This window comes from Notamacropus eugenii, chromosome 6 (genome assembly GCF_028372415.1).
Source record: "Notamacropus eugenii isolate mMacEug1 chromosome 6, mMacEug1.pri_v2, whole genome shotgun sequence".
Classification (NCBI taxonomy): Eukaryota; Metazoa; Chordata; class Mammalia; order Diprotodontia; family Macropodidae; genus Notamacropus; species Notamacropus eugenii.
This window is the reverse complement of record NC_092877.1, coordinates 309,263,192-309,276,289: the sequence shown is the minus strand read 5'-3', so window position 1 is coordinate 309,276,289 and position 13,098 is coordinate 309,263,192. Positions and strand designations below refer to the sequence as shown.

General features: G+C 35.0%; 1 protein-coding gene across 1 annotated transcript in view; it reads left to right on the top strand.

The window, feature by feature from the left end:
* Positions 1–13,098, top strand: part of ERBB4 (erb-b2 receptor tyrosine kinase 4) — a 1,360,303-nt gene that overhangs the window by 904,921 nt on the left and 442,284 nt on the right. The window contains exon 4 of the mRNA XM_072617476.1: positions 4,886–5,020. Within this exon, the coding sequence (XP_072473577.1) occupies positions 4,886–5,020 (135 nt within the window). The remainder of the gene's footprint in view (positions 1–4,885; positions 5,021–13,098) is intronic.

Sequence of the window (13,098 nt, the reverse complement as noted above, 5' to 3'; positions counted from 1 at the left end):
CCTCTTCACCCCAATTCCACTTAACCACTTAATAGATTAGCTTTCACAGAGATTAGTTGTTTAGAAGTTATAATAACAAATATATAAACATACTTCCCAACATATTCTTCATAATCCCCCTTTGTACCACCTCATACTCTGGGGAGGGGAAGAAGATCAGATTCACTTTGCTCAGTTCTGATACATATCACAGTTTGAAGTTCCAGGTCTAAACACCAGACCCTAAACCCCTCAGTGGTCTGAAGTCCTAGGGACTCGGACTTCTTTGGGTTTCCCTACTGGAGATGGCTGCTTCCATTGTATGTGGAAGTCTGTGATCCTGGTTCCTAAGTTGCCATCGCCAGTCTCATGAAACAGAAAAAGAAGGACAAAAACAAACAAAACACAAACCTTAAACTCATTTCATGGGGTACAGGATCTAAAAGGAGAGAGGAGAAAGAAACTACCTCCCTCCTTTACTTGTTCAGTTCTTGGAACCCACACTTTGGGTAAAGTCAGACTTTCACCCTTTATGATCTAAATGGGAATGAGCAGTAAAAGATCAAGATTTTCCCATCCTACCAGTTTTGAAGACGCAACCTTTTCTAGCTGTCCTGGTAATTGCAGGAGTTTACTTCCACTTACTATCTTCTCTGAGAAACAAGGAATCTCCAAGCTATATGACTTGGGTATGTGCAAAACAAGCTCTGGGATCACGTGAGATAAGGCACTGGCCAATGAGATTTTATTCTTGGGAGAACATGTAGGGGACCCACATGGATTTTTGGTGACATTGTTTGTCTAAGTTTCCTTTGACACAGAATGGAAGTATCTCGTTCTCTATTTCAGGACATATACAGGTGTTCTCTGACTGCATTTTATGAGCTTACACAGTAGGGAATAAAATATCATTTCGCTGTTTGCTGAATGGAACTGAGTGTGTGCAAGAAGTTCAATAGAAAATCTCATACTCTCTTTTCTTCTTGCTTGCCACCAAGTGTAAGGACAACTGTGTTTCTCATTGGTCTCAGCCAACAACACGTGCTGCTGTTGCATCCAGTTTTAGGACCTTTCAAATTCTCAGAAGGCCTAATACAAAAGGAAAGCTGATGAAACAGGAGGTAGCCCATTCCAGAAACAAGCTTGCCATGCGGGATTTGATGGGGGAAAAGGAGACCTACTCCACTGACCTTCCAAAGTGAAAACTTATCCTTACAACTCATGGCCAGAAAGAAGGAAAGAAACTGTTTCTCCACTGTGACCTCTTATATACACTCTCAGTTTCAGCTTACAAGCCTCTAAACAGGTCTTCACTACTAAGTAAATGGACAAGAAAGTCAGAGAATCACTTTACATGTTCTGAAGGGGAGAGACAGGTATCTCTACCCCCTGTAAAAATATGTTTTCAGTAGATTAAAAAAATAAAACTGGGCTTTTCATTGGTGACTAAAATTCATATCGACCATTGTCAAAAGTAAATGATTGGATACAATAAAAAAATATTCCTTTGGCAGATATTCAGAAGTACAAGCTGATTTAAAGAACACAATGAACACTTGGCAACTCCACTATAATATTAAAGAGAATCTACATTTTTATACCATCAGGTTTTTTTAGTAGTTTGTAATACATATACAGATTAGAGGAGTTAGTCTGTAGGAGAGAGACAAACGGGGAAAAGAAGAAAACAAATAAACAAAAAATAATCATGAATTTCCCATAGTTATGTGCAAAAGATTATATATCCCCCATATGAGAACTGCTAACAGATGCTAGATTTAGTATCCTGGGCATCGTAAAAATATCACCATTGTCTTCATCATTTAAATTTTTATCAACTAAGATTATGCTCCATTTCTTATTATATAATTTTTAAGCTCTTTCCATGTAAAAGTTTAGCTTTTGAATTACCTATTTCCAGGAATTAAATATCATTCCTAGCCTGATTCATAGGCTGTAGCAAAAGGGCTTTTGTAAGATTATTTCATACAAATATAATCTGATTTTAAGTACTTTTAGATAGACAGTTGTGGACAATACCATAGACACTGGTTTTTTTCTGGAGCATCTTTTATTTTTAATACATATCTGTGTTCAAATTATATATTTACTCTATGTTGTTAATTTTAACTGAGTGTAACTTTTATAAATTTTAAATGCCACAACTACAGAGCTTTTTCCATCACATAATTTGAGGGCGGAGGGAATCTACTTTAATATAGAAACTGAAAAAGAAAAACATCACCTTTCATTTTATTCAGAGAAGTCAAATTTTTATTTTTCATCATAATAGGGAGTGTAGGAGAGCATCCCAAGATGTCTTGCATGAACTTTTACAGTTTTTACATCAAAACTGAGTCTGAAATATTGATGTAAGGCTCCATTTCCAAAATCTTGCATCTTCCTTGAACTTCAGTAAGGGTTTTGTGATTAAAGTCATGCGGGGAAACGGATGAGGTTCTAAGTTATGTCAGAATGTCATTCCAAGTCCTATATCTATGCCCTCTTCAAAGACCAATTTAGAAAATGTACCCAGTCCCTGGAAAGATTTGTAGTAATTTATACTTTGGAAACTAAGTCAGAGAATCATAAAGCTTGGGAGGGGGGGAATCTCCCAGGCTATCTAGTCCACTACTCTAATTTAACCTATGAAGGTATTGAGGCCCAAGGCATCAAACCGGTAATGTAGTTGAAAAGCTTGGGTTCAAACTCAGGTTATCTGACACCAAACTGCAAGGTTCTCTTTACTGTGCTATGCTGCCTACAGATGTGAAGGCCTGTTATGAAATCCTACCTCACCTACTTGCTAGCTATGTGAACTTTGACAAGCTGTTTAACCTCTTCCATCCTCAGATTCTACTTTTGTAAAATGGAAATGATAACGTAGAGTTGTTGGAAAGAGCTTAAAAATGGTGAGATAACATATATGAAATATTTTGTTAACCTTTAAAGTTTACATAAATGTGGGCTCTTATTACTGTGATAATATCCATCTCTTTGCCCTATATCATGAGAGAATACTCCCTTAGCAGCTTCAAATGTGTGATGACTATATGACTGAGAACTGTTTGGGAGAGAGTTTGCCATTGACCATAAAGCATCAAATTAGTTCCACTAAGGCTGGCCTTGGAGAAAAAAGAGAAACAAGCCAAGTTTGACTTCTGTGCTCACGATACCAAAATCTTGATTCAAGGAAGGGAACATGTGTAGGGCTATGGAGTATTTAGGGTAAGTGGTTGAGTTTACTTGGGGATGTAGCTGTTCTGCCTCTGGTGATATTACTGTATCAATAATTCTTACTAACTTGATGCAAAGCTCAGCTGTTGCTATATATTATAGGAATATGAATGCTCAGGGATCTGTATATTTTGGGGGTCTGAGAGATCTTAGGTAAAGCTAGGTCCTTCTATTTTCATAGTTCCTGACAACCCCAGAATCCCAGTGCTGCCTGAAATCCTTCAGGTTAAGGAGAAAAGCTCTTTAGTAAAGTCATCCATAATAGGATACTAATGTTTATGTAGATGACCTATTCTGGAGTATTTGCATTCTGAAAGATGGCATGTTTAGAGAAAAAGATTTATTTGGAGAAACTTTTAACTAACCAATATTTTAGAAATGAGATTGCTGTAAAGGGAAAAGAAAACTTATCCAAGGTCAGACAGATTATAAGAAGACAAAACCTCCATCAACTCCCTCCCTTCATTACTAATTTTAAGGCATTTTCGATTGTTTTACCTTCCCATTCCTATCAAGCGGATAACTACTTTTTTATCATTTATATGTTGACTTAAAAGTGTTTTCTACATACATTCTAGCATCATCTTCAATAGACCTTTTTTAAAAAAAAGTCTTTTTTTCCTATTCTTTAAGCATAATCAATATTACACAAAGTGTTTTCATGTTAGAAAATAAGATTAAAATGTGATTAAATTAAAAATAAAATACAGTTTTTGTATTGTAAACACTACAAGTAATTCGCATTTATTTAGAACTAGAAAGTACCTTCTCTATGGTACCCTAATGAAGTAGACAGTGGAATTATTATTCACCCCCATTTTACAGACAAGAAACTTGGGATGAAGAGACTTTCCCAAGGTCACACACCTATTATATGTATTACTTCTGATCTTTCTGCCAATATGTTTCTCTTTTCATTATATGAATTAGGATACATTTTATTTAGAGAAAATAGGGGATATGTTTTCTTAGTGTTCAGAAAAGAGCAGGGTGGTTACCTGATCTTCTAAATAATTATCATTGGTGAATTACAGAGCTTTTATGAGCAGTGCCCTTAATATTGTTTATAAAAGCCAACCAAGGTAGACTTTTGCCATATGAGCTATCAGGTTCTCCAGGGGTAGGGAATCTGGGGACTTGAGGCCACATGTGGCTTCTAGGTCCTTGGGTGCAGTATTTTGACTGAGTCCAGGTTTTACAGAACAAATCCTTTTATTAAGGGGATTTGTTCTGTGATGTTTAGATTCAGTCAAAGGACCACATGAGACCTTGAGGCTCCAGGTTCTCTATCCCTGTATCTAGGTCATTTGACCCTTAACAGGTCTGAATCCAAACTAATGAACTGTGTCATTATGGACTTTCAATGCATTTTTCTTTCTGTTCCTGTTAGAAACAGCTGATGGAGCCATTGACTCCACCTGATGAAATCATCAAAAGTCATTTAACTATTCTGTAATTAGATTTTATTTTTAGTTTTCCAATGATTACAAGTTCCTGGGCCTTTGAAGTTTTACATTTAAGGGCAGTCATGCAATTTCTATTTAATATAAAAGAGTGTTGTGTGGTTATATCAGCTTTGAACTAGTGCCAGCCATGCTATAGTATTTCCCCAATCTTTTCCCCCAAATTCCACAAATTAATATAAAATCCTTGTTTTTCATTTCTACAGAAATCTTAAATGGAGGCGTATACGTTGACCAGAACAAATTTCTCTGTTATGCAGACACCATTCATTGGCAAGATATTGTTCGCAATCCATGGCCTTCTAATTTTACACTGGTTTCAACCAATGGTAGCTCAGGATGTAAGTATTATCATCTTTTCTATTTCATCAGAATTGTTTTGCAAAATAAAACAGTTGAAACCTACAATTTTTCATAGTACTTGGAAAAAAAGGTATTGAATTTTTAAAATATTCCTTGAGAAATAATAAATAGGAACCACAAAGTGATGTTCCCTAACTATATATGTTTTACCTGTGGTTCCAACTCCCCCTGCCCCGATGGTCCCATGATATTCATGAATTCTTTCTTCCTCCCCTCCTCCCTCATTTCTCCCTACCCACATATAATTACTTCTTCCAAAGGCTAAATCCCTTCCTTCTGCTGTTTTCTGCCCTGCTGTTTATTACTGAAGTATATGACTTCAACTTCTTGTCTGGGTTGTGTAAGCGAGAAATAGAATAGTGAATGGGAATGACTTCCTTTAGATAATATTACAAAGTACTGCTTATCTTAGATGGAAAACTTGTTCTTAGACTTCTATTCACAAAACAAAACAACCAAAACGGAAGCGTTATGAGGGTAAGGATCATGCCTTTGCTATTCTGTGTATCCCAAGAGCTTAGCATAGTACCTAACACATGTGTAGCTTTTAATAAATGCTTGTTGACTATCTGGCTCATTAAAAAATTGTGAAAGCATTTCAAATCTCACAGAAAGGGCACCTTGCTGATGATTCCCCATCGTTATATAGGACTCACAGGTTCCAATGGCTGGCCCCATAACTTGTCTTATTTTTTCACCCTTAAAGTAGTGTAACAGCAAGGACCCTGTCATACACAGGAGGGCTTGCTGTACAGGTTCTTAGATCTACATTTCTAAAAAGAAAGCAGCTTTTGAGGGGGTCAACAATCACTTTAATCAAGCATATGTATCATTCACCTAGTTCAGGGGGAAAAGTGAGCACCCTGAACTTCAGAGAAAATAGAGAGAAATGAAGATCAATAGACAGGGCTCCCAACTGTCTGACCATAAGCAATACATACATCACAGATCAACAGCCAGACAACTGTCTGGCCACACATACATAGTTACCAGAGAGAGAAGCACCAACATTTGGGGTTTTCAAAGCTGGGGGGCTCCTTAGCAGCTTCCTAGAGTCTCCTCTGGCCAAACAATCACTTCCAGTGAATAAGCCCAAAAGTAATACCACACCTTGGAGTATTTATAGGCTTTTCAGATCTGAAGGGCAGGACCTTCTGACCCAGTGCCTCAATAGAAATTAACAAAAGATATTTGAGACCTATTAGTGAGCAGGGAAGATCTTTAACTCTCCCTCCCACCTATCATTAACCTTAAATTACCATTACAAGTAGTCCCTGAATTTCATTTCAGTTCTACTTCATATCACCTTTGACTGTGTTATATGCCTTTAAAAAAATCTCAATTCTCATCAAAACCTTTGAGAAAAAAAATGTTCTATCTGAATTCAATTCTGTCTTTATAAAATGGATCATGTTCTCCCCACATTTATTATTACTGACATTTGTATAAAAACAGCATCTTTGTCAAGGGATAATCTGGGTTTTATATTTTTCATCTGCTATTATATATCACCCATCTGAAATCATAACTGTTCTTCTGTGGTTTTATAATTATTTATTGTAATAGTGATGGTATTACAAGCAGGAAATTATGACTTTTTATAAGACATCATCTGCCAGGGGACAATCATTATATATTTTGACTGGTTTTAATATTGTAATAGGAAAATAAATGAACACATTTGATCAGAAGTGACAGTTGATATTGCATGTATGCACACATATATACATACATATTTATACGTATGTAAATATATTTCAAATAAAGGCTTAGAACTTTTAAAAAGCAAAATAATGATTTTCATGACACCTTTGAACAGAAGTTTGTATTGAGGTTTCAGCTTTATATAGACAATTCAAGTTTGCTGAGGATTATATGTATAGATGCTTATACATACAAACACATATTCACATATGTGTAGACATATATGTATATATATAAACACATACATGTAATGAATCACTGTTTTGAAATATTGAAGTGAACTAGAAACTGAACCCATTCATTCTATAGGAGAAGACAAAATCATCTGTTTCTATAACTCTTTGGCTCCTGAAGGAAAGGTTAGGGATTTAGAAAAATCCCCCCCACCCCGTTTTTTAAATAACTGACTGAGAAGGCAGATTGGCTGAATGAAAAGATTGGACTGTGGCTTTCCAAATAATCAGACTGGCTTGGAATGCTTGAATGACATCAAGCAGGAGTGAGGTCTCAACCCTGAGCCAAGAGGGAAAGATGCCCACCAGTGTCTCAGGTTTTGAAGCTATAGAGGTCTGAGGGGTTTGTTGAACTATCACAGATGGTATCCCTTTTGTGTTGATCTCCATTTGGGGGCAGATTTGGATGGATGTGCCTACAATTAGACAACTGTGGCTGCAATTTTTTGCATGCAAATAATTGCAGGTGCAAAAATTGCAAATGCAAAGTGGATGTCATGGTCAATAGTCCTTTAAAAATTAACTTGCCAAATGTTTCTCAAAGCTTTATTCTTTAAATAGCTGTTAAGTATCTTTACTTCCTGGCACGTTATATGCCCTGAATGGCATCATATGCATAAATAATGAAACTGTACTGGTGCCCATTTAGAAAAATCAAATGACTTCAGGTTATATTTTCATTCATCAGTGGTATCTCATTATTTAAACTAACTGATGGTGAGGTGATATTTATAGTAGGAGACTACACTGCTCATTCTGTTTAAGATAAGTCTAAGAAATTATAGGTAAGCTACTAAATTGATTTATTGCAAGCACTTAAAAACTTCTGAATATTTAATTCAATGAGAATATCACAATGTAGCAATATCTTCTGGTTGTCACCTATTTAAATCTTACTCTCAAAATTATGTTGATACGTTCTGTGACTTTAAGCCATCATTAGATGGATAAAAGTGGGTGTAATTCATCTTGTGATCTAATTCATGGGGACTGAGGAAAATTGAAGTTCACGCATTTGACCAGGACAAAAAGAAGCCAGGAATGCCTGTATTTTTTTTTTAAAATACCTTTCCTATCTAGCCACAAAATATTCAATCATGCCTAAGCAAGAATCAGAGGTCTAGGCTAGATAGATTAAGCATGGCACAACCAGTGAGGTATGTCTTATAGTCACTTGTTTATAGTAGAAGACCTTCATTTGTATTAAGAGAATGCTTCATTCAGTTTGCTATCTTGCCCTAGATATGCGCCATCTCTATTTTAATGCTTGTGTTTCTGTTCAATAATATGTTCATTAGATACATGCACACACAAAAAGAGACACAGTGAGTATTTTTTTTTTCGAATTCATCTAGCTAAATAACTGGTTACATGCTGAGAAGAGAGTACTAAACTCTTCTGAAAATCCTTTAAGGGACATGTGCCTGGAAATAGAAAAAAAATGTACTCTAGTATCATGCTTACAAACATATTTGAAAATTTTTTATTATTTTGAGTTGGTTTTTTAAAGGTAAGATTTTTTTTAATATTTAAAGGTTATTTCCTTTTTCTAAATTTTGTTACAAATTCTCTTCCTCCCACACCCTTCTCCACTCATCAAGAAAGCAAGCAGTATGATATCAATTATTCATGTGAAATCATTCAAAATAAATGTCCATATTAACCAAATTTTTAAAAAACAAGAAAAATAAAGAGAGAAAATTATACTTCAGTTCACCTTCAGAGTTCATCAGTTCTCTCTCTGGAAGTAGATTGCATTTTTTTCTCATTATTAGTCATTTGAAAATATCTTGGATCATTGGATTAATCAGAGTAGCCAAGTCTTTCACAGTTGATCCTCATTACAACATTGCCATTACTGTACATTATGATCTTCATTTCTTCTCACTTCACATGGCATCTCTTTGGATAGGTCTTGCCATGCTGTTTTTTTTGTTTTAGAAACCACCCCTTCCATCATTTTTATAGCACTGTAGTACTCGATCGCCATCATACGCCACAACATTTTCAACCATTCCCCAGTTAATGAGCTCTCCCTTGATTTCCAATTCTTTGCCACCACAAAAGGAGGTATTATAAATATTTTTGTATATTTAAGTCCATTTTCTTTTTCTTTGATCTTTTGGGTTACAGATCTAGTGGTGGTATTGCTAGATGGAAAGGTATGCACAATTTTATAGCTTTTTGAGCATTGTTCCAATTTTTTCTCCAGAATGCTTGGACCAGTTCATGATGCCACTGGCAGTTCAAAAGCCTGCCTATTTTTCCTTCATCTCCTCCAGCATTTACCATTTCTGATAGTGTGAGGTGGTACTTCAGAATTGTTTTAAATTGCATTTCTCTAATCAACTGTGATTCAGAACATTTTTTTTTACATTACTCTAGTTAGCTTTTATTTCTAAATAAAATATCTGTTTATATCCTTTGATAATTTGCCAATTAGATAATGGCTCTTATTTTTATAAATTTGACTCAGTTCTATACTCAGTATATATTTGAGATCTGAGGTATATATCAGGTAAAAATGTGTTGTGTAAATTTTTGACATATCAGAATGTAGTTTTATCTGATTATCTCTTTTAATTAGGTCCATTTTTGCCCTTGTATTGTATGAGATTATGTTTTCCAGCCCTTTTTTGCTTCATCTGAAGATTAATGGATATTAGATTTTGCTCTAGCCCTTTATTTTAACTGTTTTTGTCTTTCTGTTTCAAGTGTGTCTCTTGTAAATAGCATATTGTTGGATTCTGGTTTCTAATCCATTGTTTTCTGCTTGCATTTGTAAGTTCACCCCATTCACATTCATAGATATAGTTACTAACTGTGTATTTCCCTTCTTCTGATTATGTTCTGTTTCTTCTCTCTCTTTTTAATCCTGTCTTCCTACAAAAGTTTATTTTGCTTCTAACTACTGCTTCTTTTAATCTGCCCTCCATTTTATCATCCTCTCCTTTTTTGCTATCCCTTTTTCCTCCTATTTCATTATAGAGTAAGATACATTTCTATACATAATTGAGTATGTAGATATATTCTTCCCTCTTTGAACCCAATTCCAATGAGAGTAAGGTTCAAAGTTCTTCCTGAAGCACCTCTTTTATGTGAGAAAAAATATCCCCAATCTACCTCTTCCAACTCCTAATATATCTTTGTCAAGTCTTTTTTCTAAAATCATTCCAACATTGTTGGCTCACTTCAATGCCACCTATCTATGTAAGTTCCTTTTAGCAGCCCTAAAAATGATAAAATTGTTATGAGTTACATGAATCATCTTCCCTTCAAGAATGTAAAACAAAAGTTTAATTTTATTAATCTCTTATGATTACTCTTTCACGTTTATATTTTTATTTTTCTCTTAAGTCTTGTATTTGAATGTCAGATTTTCTATTCAGCATTGGTTTTTTCCTCAGGATTTCTTGAAAGTTTTCTATTTTATTAAAGAATCATTTTCCCTGAAAAGATTGCACCCAGTTATGCTAATTAAGCCTATTTCTTCGTTGTTATTCCAGTTCCTTTGCCTTCTGGACTATGATATTCCAAACACTTCATTCATTAAATGTGGAAACTGCTAAATTTTGTGTGATCTTTGTGGTGGCTCCACAATAATTAAAAAGTTTGTTCATGTTTCCTGGAAGTATTTTCTCCTTGACCCCCGGGAATCTCTGAAATTTGATTATAATACCTCAGATTTTTCATTTGGGTATCTCTTTCAGGAGGTATCAGTAAATTGTTTGATTTTCTGTTTTACCCTCTGGATCTAAGATACTGTGGAAGTTTTACTTGATAATTTCTTGAAATAAGATATTTAGACTCTTTTGTTGATCTTGGCTTTTATGTAGTTCAATAATTCTTAAATTATTTCTTTTCAGTGTATTGTCCAGATCAGTTGATTTTCCAATGAGATATTTTACATTTTCTTCTTTTTTTCATTCCTTTTATATTGTTTTATTGGTTTTTTTTTATGTCTTATGTAGTTATTACCTCCCACTTGTCAAATTTTATTTTTTAAGGAATTATTTCCCTCAGTGATATTGTGTATCTTCTCCCTGCCTCCAATTTGGCCAATTTTTCCTTTTAATAAGTTCTTTTCTTCATTGAATTTTTGTACCTCTTGTTTGGTATATTTTATATCTTGAGGAGTTCTTTCCTTCATTTAACTTTTGTGCTTCTTTTACATCTAGATGCATTGTTTTTAAGGTATTATTTTCTTCACTATTTTTGTGTCTCTTTTACCAAGCTATTAATTCTGTTATAGTAATTTTCTTGCATCACTCTCATTTTTTTTTCCCAATTTCTCCTCTACCACTCATCTCTTTGTTTAACTCTCAGGAATTCTTCTGGGGTTCAATTAGCATTTTTTGAGGTTTGATTTGTAGCTCTTTTCACATTGTTGTCTTCTTCTGAGTTTATGTCTTGGTCTTCCCTGCCATTGTAGTAGCTTTTTATGGTCACATACTATTCTTTTTGGCTGTTATTATTGTTTGCTCACTTTTCCAGCCTACGTCTTGGCACTGCACTTTATGTTAAGGTTGGCCTTTGCTCATTTGGGGCTGTGAGGCACTATTTCAAACTTCTTGGTTTTTTGTTTTTGTTTTTACTGCTGGTTTTAGAGTTAGCTCTACAAGATCTACAAGAGATCTACAAGTTTTTGATGTTTCCAAGGTAGTATAATCCTGGGAGAGGTATGACCACTGTTCTTTTTGTCTGAGCTCCAGTCTTTACCCAAGAAGGGTCCCTGATCTCTTGCAGTCACAAGCTCTAGTGATTCTTGTGTCTTGGAACTAAGACCAGGACCTCTATCTTGTGACCAATCCTTAGCTCTTCTCTCCACCCTGGAACTGTGACCTCAAACTGTATATGGGCAATAGAATTGCCAATCAGTACTGATGATACCAATTTGTAATAACTTCCCCTGTAATTTCTCTCTGACTAGTTGTTTGATCCTCTTATCATCTCTGGGCTAAGAGCTCAGAAAGCTGCTGTTGGTATGGTTGTTGTTCTATGTGGAGGGTCTTGACAGCCTTCTATCCTGGTGTCACAGACTTTAGCAGTCAATTTCTTAAGTTTTCTTAGGCTAGAAAAATATCTTACCCTTACTTTTTATTGGCTCTTCTGCTGCAAAATTTTATTTGATTCATTATTTTAAAGTTGTTTGGAGGGGAATGTTGGGGAAGATCAGTTGAGTATCTTCCTAATCTATCCTCTTGGCTCCTCCTAAAGGTAAGTTTTTAAAGAAGACATTTCAATAAAAAGTGAGACAAAGAGATAGTAAGAGAGCACCTAGCTGCCCTTGATGAATTCATGTGACCTGGATCAGATGAAGTACACCACTATGGTCTTAAAAAACTTTCATGGGAAAAATGATTACTAAATCACTGCCAGTGATTTTTGAAAGATCATGGAAAATGGGAGATAACACAGAATTGGAGAAGAATAAATGTACTAATTTTCAAAGAAGAAAACAGAATCCTTAAGCTATAGAACAGTGAACTTACCTTTAATTTCTTTGAATATTCTAGAACAGACCATTAAAGAGATGGTTGGTGAAAATCTAGAAAAGGAAGAAGTGATTTCGTAGGACCTGAATTGATTTCATCAAGAACAGAATATGCTGACCTATTATCATTTCTTTCTCTCCTCTCTCTCTCTTTGTCTCTCTCTCTGTTAGGGGAAGGGGCAGGATTACTAATCTAGTAGATGACTGATATAATGAAAATATAGTTTTATAATATATGTCATACTATTGTTGTGGAAGGATGGAGAGAAATGGATTATTAACAGAGATATATCCAAACTCAAAAACCAGTTTTTAATAGCTCAAAGTCAATATAATGAGGGTACTCCAGGTAAGTGCCCTGGAGCTCTCTGCTTGGCCCTATACTGTTACTGACACTTTTTAATCAATGATTTGGATTGTATAAGTATCATGTTCATCAAATTTACAAATGACCCTATGTTGAAATAGCTAACACCTTGGATGATAGAGGTTGTATCAACTGGGAACTTAACAGCCTAAATCTTGGGGTGAATCAAATAAGGTAAAATTTATTAGAAAGATATGTAACATATTGAACTTGTATTTTAAAAATTTGCTTCAAGAGGATCTGCTGGGGAAGTTCAAG